The 17,624-nt window shown below is 47.6% G+C and overlaps 1 protein-coding gene and 1 long non-coding RNA gene across 3 annotated transcripts in view; one reads left to right on the top strand and one right to left on the bottom strand.

Annotated features, from left to right (window-relative positions):
* Positions 1–202, top strand: part of LOC123993674 — a 2,853-nt gene extending 2,651 nt beyond the window's left edge. The window contains exon 3 of the long non-coding RNA XR_006831494.1: positions 92–202. This is a non-coding gene — a long non-coding RNA (uncharacterized LOC123993674). The remainder of the gene's footprint in view (positions 1–91) is intronic.
* zgc:66447 (SLAIN motif-containing protein-like) overlaps positions 1–17,624 on the bottom strand; it is an 18,868-nt gene extending 1,244 nt beyond the window's left edge. The window contains exons 1-8 of one of the 2 annotated variants that reach the window (XM_046296056.1): positions 17,398–17,624; positions 16,107–16,825; positions 8,498–8,652; positions 4,638–4,769; positions 2,286–2,426; positions 1,631–1,960; positions 1,283–1,426; positions 85–352 (exon numbers count right to left, since the gene is read on the bottom strand). In XM_046296056.1, the coding sequence (XP_046152012.1) occupies positions 85–352; positions 1,283–1,426; positions 1,631–1,960; positions 2,286–2,426; positions 4,638–4,769; positions 8,498–8,652; positions 16,107–16,810 (1,874 nt within the window). In that variant the 5' untranslated portion in view covers positions 16,811–16,825; positions 17,398–17,624. The remainder of the gene's footprint in view (positions 1–84; positions 353–1,282; positions 1,427–1,630; positions 1,961–2,285; positions 2,427–4,637; positions 4,770–8,497; positions 8,653–16,106; positions 16,826–17,397) is intronic. The other variant, XM_046296057.1, reaches the window with a different exon arrangement.

The following is a 17,624-nucleotide window of genomic DNA, read 5'->3' as shown; positions in this document are numbered from 1 at the left end:
AATCACACTCCTATCAACTCACTTTATGAAAAGTAATCATCCCAAGTCATAATGCTGAATGTGTATTTCTAAATAATCAATCACCTTCTAGGTGTCTGGGCCAGTCTTCCCCTGGAGGATGGGGCTGCTGCTTGCCTCCCACCCCCAGTAGAGGCTCTCCCAGCTGGGTAGTCTCCTGCATTGGCAGGCCCTGGGGACTGGACCCTCCGTACCCCCCCATTGGGTCCACTCTGGACTACAGGCAGGACCCTGGAGGGCTGGCGGGCCCCTGGCATGGAGCCCATGGCTTTGACAGGGACCCGCATGGACAGAGGGGACTGGCCACTGCCTCGCATCCGACTAGATGACATACCTGGGGAGGGGGTGATGGGCATGATGAGATGGGTTTAGTAGAGCGCCATCCACACTGCAAAGGAGTTTACATGTAGTCTTCTCACTTATTTCATGTTCATATGCCAATGCTCTGATGACAGTACAATTCAGGTAATGAGAGAGAAGAGCACATTCTCTGTATACATGACATCAGGATTTGTGGCAGAAAAGAGTTGTAGACTAGATGCCTGTACCCAGAGGAATATTAGTTGAACTGAGGTGTATAACCAGGGAGGGAGGGACAGTAATGAGGGATGAGTTGTAGACTAGTTGCCTGTACCCAGAGGAATATTAGTGATTTTAGGGTGGGGGGGGGGTTGTGAGACAGGCGAGGTACCAGTAAGGGTTACCTGAGGGGAGTAGGGGACATGTGAGAGGCTCCCTCTGAGCCTCTCAGGATAGGGTACGCAGTATCAAGTTCTACTTGAGAGAGTGGGGCAGGTGTACAGGCCCGGTGAGGGTAACCTGAGGAAGGGGCAGGTGTACAGGCCAGGTGAGGGTAACCTGAGGAAGGGGCAGGTGTACAGGCCAGGTGAGGGTAACCTGAGGAAGGGGGGTGAGGAAGGGGCAGGTGTACAGGCCAGGTGAGGGTAACCTGAGGAAGGGGCAGGTGTACAGGCCAGGTGAGGGTAACCTGAGGAAGGGGCAGGTGTACAGGCCAGGTGAGGGTAACCTGAGGAAGGGGCAGGTGTACAGGCCAGGTGAGGGGGGTTACCTGAGGAAGGGGCAGGTGTACAGGCCAGGTGAGGGTTACCTGAGGAAGGGGAAGGTGTACAGGCCAGGTGAGGGTTACCTGAGGAAGGGGCAGGTGTACAGGCCAGGTGAGGGTAACCTGAGGAAGGGGCAGGTGTACAGGCCAGGTGAGGGTTACCTGAGGAAGGGGCAGGTGTACAGGCCAGGTGAGGGTTACCTGAGGAAGGGGAGTGGGGCAGGTGAGATATGCGGTTGCCAGAGCTCTGGAGGTTAGCCTCCATACTGCGGCTGTTCCTGACCGCCTCCAGGGAACGCAGGCTGGTGCGGGGGGCCAGGTTAGGCATGCTGTGCCTCACCTCTTCTGGAACCACACACACGGTTTGAGTTGGAGAAAGACTGAACTGAAACTGTGTTCTATAGAACTAATCGATTTATAAGGCATGTCTTCAAACGATACAGAGTACATCTGACTGACAATTCCATGTAGTTCTGACTGTGTACTGATACTGCTTTGTTTTTGAGTTAGTGTGTGATGCATGAACACTTCTCTCCGGTCTCCACCTACCCTCCGTCTTGGCGAACTTTAGCAGCTCGGGCCCGGGTCCCTGTAGCGATCGACGTGGAGCGCGTTGCCGGGGGGCCCCCAGCCTGCTGTACTCTGCCTGGCCCTGGGAGCCTGGTGAGGGGGAGAGGCAGCGGGGCGAGCCCAGGGGAGAGGGGGAGTAGCGGAGGCGTCGCTGGGGCAGAGAGCAACACTCATCCTCCTCATCCTCCAAGCTGTAGGTATCAAACTCCTGGTCGCTGTAGGTTCCACCCCGACGTAGAGACTGGAGGGAGGCAGAGGAACTACGACGAGACACTGAGGCAGAGCTGGAGGCATAGTCCTGTCTCAAACCTGAGAGGGGAGAGAGTTACAGAGCTTGGACGCTGCCACAGACATACACATGAAAGAACAAGCGTCTACGGACTTGTGTAGTTAGTATCTACATGGACAATAACTTTGAAAGACATGCACACCCACACATTACAAACACTGTCCTGCCCTAAGCACACACTACCACAGAGTGAGCATATTCACGGTCTTCTTTATCAGTTATCTGTGGCATATTGACAAGCACAATGTAACCCTTTAGAGACTTAGTATAGAGTATTCTACACACCATTCACCCTCTTCCTGAAATACATTATCACCAGTCCTTATTCTACACAACACCACTCACTCTCTTCCTGTAGGCGGGCCATGATCTGGACATCAGTGAGGTCCTGTAGCTTGTAACCCATGGTGATGGAGTCGTCTGAGGTACTCAGCTCACTGTCTACAGACGACTGGGAACTCAGAGCAGAGTACATACTCATGTAGCCTGGAAAACAGTAACACCATGATTTAGATATAATCCACAACAGCCCCTTGAGGGATAAAAATAAGGACTATAATACAACCTGAAAACCAAGGACATGCAACTATACATTATCCATACAGTAGTCAATTATCTTTATTAGTCTAATCAGAGACTGGTCCAGTAATAACCTCTGTGTATGTAGACCTGAGAACACTATAGAGCTAGGAAATTGTTTCTGGACCAGGCCTGCATTATGAGAAGAGATATTTAGAAATCCTGACTTCCCTGTCTGTCCTACTGTATTAGTATAGACCGCGCTGAGGACAGCTAAAAGCATGATGTTTCTACTAGGCATCAGCAAGGCCATCGTCTGACACACACAACCACCCACCCTTCATTCAAACTGAAAAAGAGGCAACATAATCCAGGGTGTTTGGTTATATAACAGATGGGATTAGGAGGGGTCACCAGCAAGCAAAGCATTTACATACTTCATGCAAAGAGTGTTATTTACAGTCTGTGTTCATCATAACATAAGCATTGTGTTGGTTTACATAGCGCCACCCACACCTTGAGAAGATAAAACGTTTGTTTTCCCAGTATCGCTAAGGGCCAAAGTATTTGATATCCACACCACTCTGCAAAACATGCCTGTAAATGCCATTAGTTGTGAAATTATCATCAATGTTGAGGAGAACAACCCTTTGAAAACTTTCCAGAAAAAACAGCAAACATTATAAACAAACATTTAAAACAAAACACTTGTTACAAACCTGTTACTTTAAAGTCCTACTCCAGTCTCCCTTTCAGCTCATTCATCACCTGATTTACTTAACAAAAGGAACATCTCAAAAGCTGGTCCAGGTGTCCAGATGACTCGATTTATACATGGAATATTGTGTTTCAACATGAAGTTCCAAAATCGCTTGGGTGTGTCTTAACATACCAAAATATATATTTTAGATTCTTTAAAGTAGCCATCCTTTACCTTGAAGACAGCTTTGCACACTTGGCATTCTCTCAACCAGCTTCACCTGGAATGTTCCCACATATGCTGAGCACTTGTTGGCTGCTTTTCCTTCACTCTGCGGTCCAACTCATCCCAAACCATCTCAATTGGGTTGAGGTCGGGTGATTGTGGAGGCCAGGTCATCTGATGCAGCACTACATCACTCTCCTTCATGGCTGCCACAGTATTCTGCAGTGATACACCATCCCATTTGGTTTGCGCTTAGTGGGACTATCATTTGTTTTTCCACAGGACAATGATTAAAAACAAACCTACATGCTGTGTAAGGGGTATTTTGCCAAGGAGAGTGATGGAGTGCTGCATCAAATGACCTGGCCTCCACAATCACCGCAGAGTGAAGGAAAAGCAGCCGACAAGTGCTCAGCATGTGGGAACTCCTTCAAGACTGCTAGAAAAGCCTTCCACATGAAGCTGGTTGAGAGAATTCAAATAGTGTGCAAAGCTGTCATCAATGCAAAAGGTGGCTACTTTGAAGAATCTAAAATACATTTTGATTTGTTTAACACTTTTTTGGGTTACAACATGATTCCATGTGTTATTTCATAGTTTTAATGTCTTTATGTCTACATTTGTAGAATAATAGTAAAAAATAAAGAAAAACCCTTGAATGACCATGTGTCCAAACTTTTGACAGGTACTAATATTATTATTTTTTTACCCCCATTTTCTCCCCAATTTAGTGGTATCCAATTGGTAGTTACAGTCTTGTCCCCTCGCTGCAACTCCCGTACGGACTCAGGAGAGATGAAGGTCGAGAGCCGTGGATCCTCCACAACACGACCTCGCCAAGCCGCACTGCTTCTTTACACACTGCTCACTTAACCCGGAAGCCAGCCACACCAATGTGTCGGAGGAAACACAGTACAACTGGCGACCGTGTCAGCGTTCATGCACCCGTCCCGCCACAGGAGTCGCTAGAGCGCAATGGGACAAGGACATCCCTGGCCGGCCAAACCCTCCCCTACCCGGAGGTAGGTCCCAGTTGAGGTCGGCTGCTATTGAACCCGGGTCTGTAGTGACGCCTCAAGTGCTGCAGTGCCTTAGACCGCTGTGCCACTCTGGAGGGTAGTCTAAGAACTTAAGTTTTTTTAAATCTGATACTACTTTAATCTTGAGTTCCACCAACACTGTTAAACACACTGGAGAGAGAGAGAGAGCAGGTGAAAGTAAAGCAGCACGTGGTGTATTAATATCATGCGTACCTGAGCCACCACTGGTTAGTAGGATTTTGTTAGTGGATTTGTTGTGGTACCCAGGAGAGAGGAGGCCAGAGCCAGAGGAGCCAGCCTCTGCCGTCTGACCAGAGCTGCTGTAGATGTTCCTCCAACGAGACGCTAAAGGCACACAGGAGGAGACAGGAGAGGACACACACAGTTACATAAACAGGAGTCAGGGCACCGTTTAAAAGGCAACCTGTATCGTGATCTTGTAGACAAATAAAACACAAGTCGGGTGGAAGTGTGCGCTCAGGATTCCTTTACCAGTTCTTTAGGTACTGATTCTGAAGTGTACAAAAACTTTTAAAATAATTCCTGATCAAAAGAGAAATTACAACTCTCATCATCGTTTCAAAATGGTCGGCCGTGGCTGGTTCATTTTAAAAACTGTTGCAAAAGAGCGTGTCGAAACTAAAGGCATTGATTTTGTATTTAGTAGGACAGATGATGTTTCCAAGAACTTAAGGTGGGACCATGTCTGTACCTGCACAAAAAGAGTTTTGGAACTTACTGTCCCATAGCAATACTTATGAAGAGCTAACAATGGTGTCTATATTATTTACCAACTTCACACAGCTTCATTGTTGGCCACTACCTTCATTCCGACTCATTGCTGGAGCCAATGGGCCAAAACACAGGTTTGGGAGGGTGAAAATGTTCTCTTAGCCTAGAAGGGTGATCTAGAGGTAGCAATGAGGCTATGGTAGGTCATTATTCCTAAGGTACTGGTTCCTATATTTTTTATTGACTTCCTCCAGGAAGCAGTATTGTTTGCCATTGGCTACATCAAGTGTGGCAGGGTGAAACTCTCCAATATCACACTTATATAACATAAGTCATATCTATGGGGTAGGTTATAGCCTAGTGAATGATTTCCTATATTTGCCGGCTGCCTGTGCCAGTGGGTAGCTGATGTAATACATTGAGCGCAGGAGTTCTCTTTGATCTTTTCTACAATGAAGTCAACTTTGGGGCTGTATTCTCCAGTACCACACAATGAGCAGCACGGTGGTGTGCATGTCAACGTTTCACTTCTAAAGTGGGTAGTTTCATGGCCTGACAGAGGTATTTGCACCAGAACACAGCTATCCGTCACAGGGCAAGGTAATCCAACCCAACAGCCAGCCTCTACACCATGACATCACGTGGTCATTGAGCCAGGCCCTGGTCAGGTGTGAATGGCTTGGTTGTTCATTAGCTGCAAGAAGTACCAGACGCACACCGGATAAATAAATAATGAATGGGGGTGTGCTGCTGGATCGAACACTGGTAAACTACTGGTGGTGGCAGAGTTCCCGGGATTCTCTAGGTTAGGAGCACCAAATAACATTTTGGGGGGATTGAGAAGCAGCATATAAAATGGGGCATATATAGAATCTAGCTACTTTTGAAGCACACGTGCATTAGAAAATAACATGTAACACTTAAGACAGTTTATTATAAAAGCAAAACATGTCCATAGGAATACATGTAATTGAAATTACAAAGTCATTTTGTAGATTATTAGGTTTCTACATTGTGTAAAATCATCATTTTCCTATTGAGATGCATCACATTGACAAATGTACACCGTCTCTAAAAACGTCAGGTTTGTTCATGGATCCCCTTTCTCCCAGATGTTTGCGTGTACGAGCAAAGTAACCAGGTTGTTAGCTAGCTAACGAGGTAACATGTACTAGCAAAGTAACCAGGTTGTTAGCTAGCTAACGAGGTAACATGTACTAGTAAAGTAACCAGGTTGTTAGCTAGCTAACGAGGTAACATGTACTAGTAAAGTAACCAGGTTGTTACAGGAAGCCATAAAGATCATCAAGGACATCAACCACCCGAACCACTGCCTGTTCACCCCGCTAGCTAACGAGGTACAGGTGCATGTACGAGAGACTGAAAAAAGTAATCCAGGTTGTTAGCTAGCTAACTGTCATTGGACCCAACTCCAGCCATTTTAATAATGGGAATTGATGGAAAAGTAATCCAGGTTGTTAGCTAGCATTAACGCATATGGTAACATGTACTAGTAAAAGTAACCAGGTTGTTACTTTGTCTACACACTCATCTCATATGTATATAGCTAACTGTATGCTGCTCTGATGTACATGTAACATGTACTAGTTTTTTTTGGAAAGTTAACTTGTTGGTTATCAGGTTGTTAGCTAGCTAACGAGTGTAACATGATTTATTTGATTTGATTAAAGTAACCAGGTTGTTAGCTAGCTAACGAGGTAACATGTACTAGTAAAGTAACCAGGTTGTTAGCTAGCTAACGAGGTAACATGTACTAGCAAAGTAACCAGGTTGTTAGCTAGCTAACGAGGTAACATGTACGAGCAAAGTAACCAGGTTGTTAGCTAGCTAACGAGGTAACATGTACTAGTAAAGTAACCAGGTTGTTAGCTAGCTAACGAGGTAACATGTACTAGTAAAGTAACCAGGGTTAGCTAGCTAACGAGGTAACATGTACTAGTAAAGTAACCAGGTTGTTAGCTAGCTAACGAGGGTACATGACTGAACGAAGTGAAAACAAATAGTTAACTGCACGCAAGTACTTTTAGAATGGCCCAGGACACGGTTTATGAACGTTAAATGCGGTCCCGGTGATCCGCTATAGGAAGATTAAAACGTTGCGACGGTAACACGGGGTCAGACCTTTTTGGTTGGGCTAGAAGCCTTTTCACTGTAGTAACGGCGCAACCATGACCCGGATAAATCTGCACTCACAAACATGAGGTCCAGAGAGGACGCGTGAATAAAAACATTCCCTCGTTTTGCCAAGATCATACATTTTCTCATAATCACAACAAGTTGTTTTGTGGAGACTGAGAGAAACTCTATACATACAGTAGGTGTGGACATATTGATAATCGGTTGACAGTAGTGTCATAGTGCCTCGGAGCCAGTAAGACTCTACAATGACCTTTAATAAGAGCACATCTGCTGTAAGTATCCGTGTGTTAGTGTATAGGCCTGGGCCATATCAAACCCCAGCAATAAAAGCTGATTTCAATCAATCAATATGTTTACTCCTATTTATAGAATTTCTCATGATTGACAAAACTTTTGTGAAGTCATTATCAGCAGAAAATTGTCTTGTCATAACGTTGGGGTGTGATTATATTTTCTCCATAGTATGTTGTACCAAAGATGTCTGACAAAGGGAACATAACGTTATGACTATAACTACTGTTCCCTGAAGGACGGGAAACGAGGTACAACCATTTGGCCCCACACCGCCCGTTCCTGGGCTCGGTGAACAGTGGTATAGAAATCAAGGACTGAATCCAAGCCTCACACTTATAACCTGCGGAACAGGGGGCTTCCAGAGAGGCGCAGATTTCATTGGCCATGTCAGGCGTGTTTGTAGATCCTTCAAACTGAAGTCGCTGAAGTGAGACTCCCTATAGTATGTTGTACCTTGTTTCCCTCCATCAGGGAACAATAGTTATAGTCATAACATGATGTTATTGGATAGGAGGCTGTACTGGTTATTGCCTCAGGTAATGTGTTATGACTGCATTCACTGTTGCTCAGTGGCAAGCTCATCTTGTTTTATTGGTTTATTGCTTGTTATGAGGTTATTGGGTGTTGGACAGGAGCGTTACCTTGCACCGGTACTGTTGGTATAGGGTTACTGGGCACAAGGAGGAAGCAATGTTATTGTAGAAGGGTTCCTACAGGGTTATTATGTTAATGTAAGGTTATCAAAAGGTTGTATATGGTTATTATAGGATTACTATAAGGTTATTGTACATGGTTATTACATGGTTAGTATAAGGTGACTGTGGTTACTATAGTATAGTTACTTTAGAGTTGGTATATGATCATTATGAGGTTATTATCAAGGTTACTTGGTAGGTGTGTACTCTGGTCGAGACGGTTGAGCAGGGTGCGACAGGCCACCTCAGTCTCTGGGCTGGGGTGGTCCAGAACCTTCCGACACCACTTCAGAGGAGACTCAGGTCTGGGCTCAGCAACTACCTGCTTCTTAGGAGAGACATACAACCTGCAGAGAGAGGGAGAGAATATTTTTTTTAAATATATATTTAAAAGCGATAGAGAGAGTGGGGAGGAGAAAGGAGATAAGGCCGAGAGAAATGAGAGATGTGGTGGATAATGAGGCAAGCAGCAATGAAAGGAAGAGGATGAGAAAGGAGGTGGTGGATGGAGAGAGCAAGAGGGAGGGACAGAAAGAGAAAAAGTGGCAATTTACATTTTGCAAAGCCTCAAAGCCTGTTCATCCAGACTGCAGTCAAGCGAAAAGCAGAACAGTGGGATAAGAAAACAGCATTAATGGTTCTCTGGCTTGCGAGTTACGCATTTAATAACTTGTACTATGTGTGAATGTTTGCAGGAGGCCTGTCTTCTAGTCTTACGCATTGGTGGAACAACCAACCACACACAAACTTGTTATCCTTCATACCACTAATCACCTAATACTAGAAATAGACTCCACTTGTTTCAACATACAGCGTCTTTGTTACATACATACAGCATGTATTTGTTACATACATAAGGCATTGCCATAAGGCTAAACCATCCTTTTATCCAATGCTAGAAGGTCACCACTCCATCAACCCATTTTAGCCTATCCCGGATTCCCGGGCAATAACCAGTCCACAGCCGTGCGGTTTGTGCTCAGCCCACACCTGGCAGTGTTACCTCTTCCTTCCACAGTAGCAATATCAGCAGCACTGTGGCCTGTGTATGACCCCCATCTCCTAATGACGGCTCTACTGTACTGTCCTCTCCCAGCAATCACTATGCATTACCTTCTACTGCATGAGTTGTCTGAAATAGGCACATCTACAGCATGTCTAGCCTACTGTAGACAATGTGCCTAGTCTACTACACAATAGGGTGATAATCTCAACTGACACCAGCGCTGGGCCTGATGGCCTGATTGTCTTGAACACCAGCGCTGGGCCTGATTGTCTTGCACACCAGCGCTGGGCCTGATTGTCTTGCACACCAGCGCTGGGCCTGATTGTCTTGCATTGCTTTAACTGTTTGAGTACATGTGAAGTAAAGCCAAGTAGAAGTGAGTGTTTAAGTTCCTCTCCTTGAAAAAAGTGCAGCGCAAACTGCCAAGTTCGTTAGGACGTTTGATCCGGGTCACATGGGGGAATGCTTTGAGCCTCCAAAACACACACAAAAAGAGGCCTGGCTGTGCCAACTGGTTTTTGAGTAATCAACTTGGGCTAATCTTCCCATTGGACAAACACAAAAGACAAGCCCTCTATCCCACTGGGAACAGCAACAATGAAGACAGTAGTCAGTCAGGTCTCTCACTACAGATGTTTCAGCAGTCAGTCAGTCAGAACCTGATCCTGGAACAGTTTCGGTCTCGTAATTGGAGAGCTGACCATCGGTGGCTGATGCTAAGTAGTGGGCCTAGTTACCTAGGCCAGTTGTTTAACAGTCAGATAAATTTGATACACAGAGCTACAGTTGATGTGCTGAGTGACTACTGGCAGATCTTTTGGTAAATGGACCATTTGTTGTTGTTTTTATACATAGAGCTAAATATAAATACTGGTGGGCACGCCATCATCTGCACACAAAACAAAGCGCTCATGCATGGACATTGGACACTTTTGTTCACCTTAGCTAGTGTCCCATTTCTTGGCTTGTTCCTTGCACAGCCGAGTTACTTCTAGACTCAACCCCCACAGATTCCCAGAATTCTCCATACCTCTCAGTAAATGTTTTTAGAAGCAGAAGGTCCATGATGGATCACATGCACCCTAAGCCCCCCCAAAGAAGTTTAGACCCCAGCCATCCAGCCTCTAGCCCAAATGGCACCCTATTCACTATGTAATCCACTACAACCATAGGGTTCTGGTCGAAAGTAGTGCATCATAAAGGGAACAGGGTGCCACTTACGACTCAGTCCTGAGCCCTAGCCACCAGCCCAAAGCAGCTTAGGGGTCCATGCCTGGGCAGATTATTTATTTAATGTTGTAGTAGTGATAACCACCTGGGGCTCATACAGACTGGTTAATAATGTGGTAGAGAGAACAAGGCCTTGCTGCTTTGGGTTGTTAATCCACAGATCAGCTGCTTAAGTAGCTTCCAGGAATACAATATGGTGCCCGTTTATCGGACAATACTGTGTATCGGACAATACTGTACAAAATGGTACAGCTAAAACAAACGCATTATAGTTCAAACTCTAACAAAAATTAAACACCCTGAACTTGTTCAAACACACACAAGCTTCATGTCCAGATGAACATGGTGGTGTACAGAGGGGAAATTAAATGAAGATGGACTCACTTGGAATTAGCAGTCTGCCATTACAAACATTTTGAGGTAATCCAATCCTGTTAATTTGATTCTGGTAAACAAGCCAAGCTCCTCCTTCGCCACAGAAGAACCCAGACTAGACAGCAACAGCAGTACAGGGTTGACATTCATTTGAAGAGAGTGAGATGATCATTTGAATGATGCAAATCCTGACTGAGACAGCAGTAGTAGAAGCCCTGAGCAGCGACTGAGACAGCAGTAGGAGAAGCCCTGAGCAGCGACTGAGACAGCAGTAGGAGAAGCCCTGAGCAGCGACTGAGACAGCAGTAGTAGAAGCCCTGAGCAGCGACTGAGACAGCAGTAGGAGAAGCCCTGAGCAGCGACTGAGACAGCAGTAGAAGCCCTGAGCAGCGACTGAGACAGCAGTAGAAGCCCTGAGCAGCGACTGAGACAGCAGTAGGAGAAGCCCTGAGCAGCGACTGAGACAGCAGTAGGAGAAGCCCTGAGCAGCGACTGAGACAGCAGTAGAAGCCCTGAGCAGCGACTGAGACAGCAGCAGGAGAAGCCCTGAGCAGCGACTGAGACAGCAGTAGGAGAAGCCCTGAGCAGCGACTGAGACAGCAGTAGGAGAAGCCCTGAGCAGCGACTGAGACAGCAGTAGGAGAAGCCCTGAGCAGCGACTGAGACAGCAGTAGGAGAAGCCCTGAGCAGCGACTGAGACAGCAGTAGGAGAAGCCCTGAGCAGCGACTGAGACAGCAGTAGGAGAAGCCCTGAGCAGCGACTGAGACAGCAGTAGGAGAAGCCCTGAGCAGCGACTGAGACAGCAGTAGGAGAAGCCCTGAGCAGCGACTGAGACAGCAGTAGGAGAAGCCCTGAGCAGCGACTGAGACAGCAGTAGGAGAAGCCCTGAGCAGCGACTGAGACAGCAGTAGGAGAAGCCCTGAGCAGCGACTGAGACAGCAGTAGGAGAAGCCCTGAGCAGCGACTGAGACAGCAGTAGGAGAAGCCCTGAGCAGTGACTGAGACAGCAGTAGGAGAAGCCCTGAGCAGCGACTGAGACAGCAGTAGGAGAAGCCATGAGCAGCGACTGAGACAGCAGTAGGAGAAGCCCTGAGCAGCGACTGAGACAGCAGTAGGAGAAGCCCTGAAGAGCGATTTGTTCTTAACTGATTTGCCTAGCTAAATAAAGGTTTTAAAAATAATAATAATAATGTGGGATAAACAAAGGACCACTAATGCCTTGTTTCCACTTCTCTGGTTGTGGAAAATGCTGCAGCCTTGGCTCATCTCACACACACTCTTTTGAACTTCGCCAAGTATGAAGCAATAAGTCAAGTCATGCTATTGGACTACCTATGGCTGTGTGTATTAGGGCCCAAAGGCTGTATGTATTAGGGCTAGAGGTCGACCGATTAAATAGGGCCCATTTCAAATTTTCATAACAATCAGTAATCGTCATTTTTGGATGCCGATTATGGTCGATTATATTGCACTCCACGAGGAAACTGCATGGCAGGCTGACCACCTATTGCGCGAGTGTAGCAAGGAGCTATAAGTTGCTAGCTAACATTAAACTTATCTTATAAAAAACAATCAATCTTAACCTAATCCCTAGTTAACTACACATGGTTGATGATATTACTAGTTTAACTAGCTTGTCCTGCAGTGCACATAATCAATGCGGTGCCTGAAATTGTGTCACTTCTCTTGCGTTCAGTGTAAGCAGAGTCAGGGTATATGCAGCAGCTTGGGCCGCCTGGCTCGTTGTGAACTGCGTGAAGACCATTTCTTCCTAACAAAGACCATAATTAATTTGCCAGAATTGTACATAATTATGACATAACATTGAAGGTTGTGCAATGTAACAGCAATATTTAAACTTAGGGATGCCATCCGTTAGATAAAATACAGAACGGTTCCGTATTTCACTGAAAGAATAAACGTTTTGTTTTCAAAACGATATCTTCCGGATTTGACCATATTAAAGACCTAAGGCTCGTATTTCTGTGTGTTATTATATTATAATTAGGTCTATGATTTGATAGAGCAGTCTGACTGAGTGGTGGTAGGCAGCAGAATCGTAAGCATTCATTCAAACAGCACTTTCCTGCATTTGCCAGCAGCTTTTCGCAATTCTTGAAGCACAGCGCTGTTTATGACTTTAAGCATATCAACTTCCGAGATTAGGCTGGCAATACAATAGTGCCTATAAGAACACACAATAGTCAAAGGTATATGAAATACAAATGGTATAGAGAGAAATAGTCCTATAATAATTACAACCTAAAACTTCTTAACTGGGAATATTGAAGACTCATGTTAAAAAGGAACCACCAGCTTTCATATGTTCTCATGTTCAGAGCAAGGAACTTAAACGTTAGCTTTCTTACATGGCACATATTGCACTTTTACTTTCTTCTCCAACACTTTGTTTTTGCATTATTTAAACCAAATGGAACATATTTCATTATTTATTCGAGACTAAAGGTGTGCATTGGGGCCCAAAGGCCGCGTGCATTGGGGCCCAAAGGCCGTGTGCATTGGGGCCCAAAGGCCGCGTGCATTGGGGCCCAAAGGCCGTGTGCATTGGGGCCCAAAGGCCGTGTGCATTGGGGCCCAAAGGCCGCGTGCATTGGGGCCCAAAGGCCGCGTGCATTGGGGCCCAAAGGCCGCGTGCATTGGGGCCCAAAGGCCGCGTGCATTGGGGCCCAAAGGCCGCGTGCATTGGGGCCCAAAGGCCGCGTGCATTGGGGCCCAAAGGCCGCGTGCATTGGGGCCCAAAGGCCGCGTGCATTGGGGGCCCAAAGGCCGCGTGCATTGGGGCCCAAAGGCCGCGTGCATTGGGGGCCCAAAGGCCGCGTGCATTGGGGGCCCAAAGGCCGCGTGCATTGGGGGCCCAAAGGCCGCGTGCATTGGGGGCCCAAAGGCCGCGTGCATTGGGGGCCCAAAGGCCGCGTGCATTGGGGGCCCAAAGGTCGCGTGCATTGGGGGCCCAAAGGCCGCGTGCATTGGGGGCCCAAAGGCCGCGTGCATTGGGGGCCCAAAGGCCGCGTGCATTGGGGGCCCAAAGGCCGCGTGCATTGGGGGCCCAAAGGGCGTGCATTGGGGGCCCGTGCATTGGGGGCCCAAAGGCATTGGGGGCCCAAAGGTGCATTGGGGGCCCAAAGGCCGCGTGCATTGGGGGCCCAAAGGCCGCGTGCATTGGGGGCCCAAAGGCGCGTGCATTGGGGGCCCAAAGGCCGCGTGCATTGGGGGCCCAAAGGCCGCGTGCATTGGGGGCCCAAAGGCCGCGTGCATTGGGGGCCCAAAGGCCGCGTGCATTGGGGGCCCAAAGGCCGCGTGCATTGGGCCCCAAAGGCCGCGTGCATTGGGCCCCAAAGGCCGCGTGCATTGGGCCCCAAAGGCCGCGTGCATTGGGCCCCAAAGGTCGCGTGCATTGGGCCCCAAAGGCCGCGTGCATTGGGCCCCCCAAAGGCCGCGTGCATTGGGCCCCAAAGGTCGCGTGCATTGGGGCCCAAAGGCCGCGTGCATTGGGGCCCAAAGGCCGCGTGCATTGGGGCCCAAAGGCCGCGTGCATTGGGGCCCAAAGGCCGCGTGCATTGGGGCCCAAAGGCCGCGTGCATTGGGGCCCAAAGGCCGCGTGCATTGGGGCCCAAAGGCCGCGTGCATTGGGGCCCAAAGGCCGCGTGCATTGGGGCCCAAAGGCAGTGTGTATTGGGGCCCAAAGGCAGTGTGTATTGGGGCCCAAAGGCCGTGTATATTGGGGCCCACCATAGCAAAATGCTTTAAAAATGGAAAACAAGCACCTTTCTTATTGGACAAATTTCAGTCCATTTTATTCAATTGGGTGCCTAGTGAATAGGACCCATGTCTCCTCAGCCGTTGAGAGCCCAGCTGTGCTGCAATAGTTCTTGCTCTGCGCTCAAGCCTCCTCCTCCCTCTCTGGGTATTCATGTCAGAGGAGAAAATCACTACTGCTGCTGAGCGCACACATAGTGCCCAGGGTAAATCACATTGGCTGGCTGCCCCTCGCCCAGTGACAACAGTGGCCCCTCTCCCTCTCTGTCCATTTCAGTCTCCCTCCCAGTCACTACCCATCCTCTCTCTCCACACTAACCCCTCTTTTCTCTCTCCCAGTCACATAGATTCAGTGATCAGAGGCACTGCCTGTCAGTGCCCATCTTATACAGCCCACAAAGCAGAGCATTTCCAAGACAGAAGCAACGCACAGATATTTCCATCTAAAGGCCTGCTAGCTCAGCTGTATCAAATTTGCATGCATTTTCTGCATGTTTTCCTCTGGTTGTTGCGTATCACGGAAACCAGGCCAACTGCCACAGCAGAGACCCACCTCCAACCTAGGGCCATGTCCCAAACAGTACATTTTTCCCTACATAGTGCACTAGGGCCCTGGTCAAAAGTAGTGCACTATAACGGGAATAGGGTGCCAATTGGGATTTTGGTATGACTAAAAGTGGCAGTCATAGTCCCTATACTTATGAGAGTGAAAGGTTCAACAGAACAGTAACATAATGACTCATCTGGCTATAGGGTCTTCCATCATCCTGAGTGTGAACACAGTATGACATCACGCCGACCCCTGGAGACAGTGGTAAACAGATGTCTCCACGGCAACGTGGGGGTGCAGACCATTGAAGAGACGTCTACATGTGTTCCTCTCCTCCATCTGCAGCGATCAGAATGTGTCCTAGTGTCTACTGGGAATAAGTTTCATCTGAGCAGAGCAGAATCTGCAGATACACAGCAGATGAGGAAGGGACCGTAGACTAAGACCCTTTATGATCGGAGCATAGAAAATAAAAAGGTAGGAGACCTTACAAACAGTGTGCAGAGGATATTTGACTGAATCTGAAATGGCACTCTATTCCCTATATAGTGCACTCCTTTTTATTTAACCTTTATTTGACCAGGCAAGTCAGTTAAGAACAAATTCTTATTTTCAATGACGGCCTAGGAACAGTGGGGTTAACTGCCTGCTTCAGGGGCAGAACGACAGATTTGTACCTTGTCAGCTCGGGGATTCGAACTTGCAACCTTTCGGTTACTAGTCCAACGCTCTAACCACTAGGCTACCCTGCCGCCCAGAGCTTTATGCAGGCCCCAGTTTAAAGTATAGCTTTAACTTTATAGGAAATAGGTTGAAATTTCAGATGCTTCCTTTGTCTCGCTCCTATCTCCATGGTACCTACCAGCTGTCCTCGTCCTCCACCTCTGCAAGGTCCTCCCATAGGTCCAGAACATCAACCTCATCCAGGGCCAACGGATCCACCCCCGAGTCGCTCTCCGCCAGGGTCTCAGACTCATAACTGTCCAAAGAGGGACTCTCTGGGGTTGTGCTTAGCCCCTGGGTCGGTGCCGGTCCTGGTCCATTCCTGCACGGCAGGGTCAGAAAGCCTGCACACAATCCACCATCCGCATCCTCTATGCGGTTAGCTGCAGGGAGCGGGGAGATATCCTCACTGCTACTACTGTCCTGAGGAGGGGACAGCTCCAAGTCACTGCTGCTGTCCTGAGGAGGGGACAGCTCCAAGTCACTGCTGCTGCCTAGTTCCGTTCCACAGCTTCCACTGCTCCCCAACCTGAGAGGGGAGTTGGTGTTGGTAACCTCTTTGCTGGAAGAGATTCTCTCATTGATGTTGGTACTGGTTGTGAGGTTACTGTTTGTGGTGGTCGCTCCTCTGAGATGTAGATTCTTACTGTCTCCCCTGTTGCGGAGTGTTTGATTCTGGACCTCGAGTCTTCGAATGAGCTCCTGGAGCTTACGTACCTCCTCCAACTCCACCCCTGCTAGCTCCTGCTCCTCCTCGTAGCTTTGCTGGGACGTCTTCATGAGACCCCCGGTACAGTCATTGCCTGCCGGTTGGACCTCACCGGCGCTGTCCGGAACTACCATGTCGCCGCTGTTCTGCTAGGGGAAGATACACGAATGTGTCGATCAGCAGCTCGCGTAAGAAACAAACAATTGAAATCACTGTTTTGAGATAAACAATCATCCGAACAAACACCCAAACTGCAAGCTCATCGTGGTGCGATAACTAATCAATTTGATCAGAGCTAGTTACTTCGTTACGTTTACATGCCAATAAAAGCCACAGACGGCAGTTGAATATATTTTCTGGCTACATCAATTCACAAACTCCCATGTTTATAATTAATAGCGCTGCCACGATGAGTAAAGAAATAACGGCCGAAGCTACGAAGGCTGACAATTTGTAGGCTAACAGCGGGCACAAACCGCATCTCCCCCCCCTCACATTCAGTTTCATTGAATGCCGCCAACATTTGCAGCTAAAGATAAGTGCAGCGTCTAGTTGCCATTTGTTGCTAGCTAATTAGATCAAACCGACGTTAAAACACATGCTTGTATATAATTTATCATGCAAGCCAATAGATCATTGTCCTTACATCGATGCATTTCCAAGAGAACTGTTGATTAGCCAGCCACCAAGCTAAAGCGCTAGCTAAACATAACAAACCTACCTTGGCTTCACCGGTTGAGATGAGCCGTGTTGTCAAGAAATGCTCGAATTATCCCGATAAATCCAATACACGAGTTTGCATTAATCAAGTACGTTTAGAAGGAATATTTTTTTTTAAAGTAAATGAGATGTATGTAAGAAAAATACATGATTATCGATGTAATAGCTCGAAGCACGCTAAGCCATGTCCCTGTTAGCCTATAACTGGCTAGTTAGTAAAGATAGGTA

The sequence above is a fragment of the Oncorhynchus gorbuscha genome, linkage group LG13 (genome assembly GCF_021184085.1).
Source record: "Oncorhynchus gorbuscha isolate QuinsamMale2020 ecotype Even-year linkage group LG13, OgorEven_v1.0, whole genome shotgun sequence".
NCBI lineage: Eukaryota > Metazoa > Chordata > Actinopteri > Salmoniformes > Salmonidae > Oncorhynchus > Oncorhynchus gorbuscha.
This window is presented reverse-complemented; position numbering and strand designations above follow the sequence as displayed.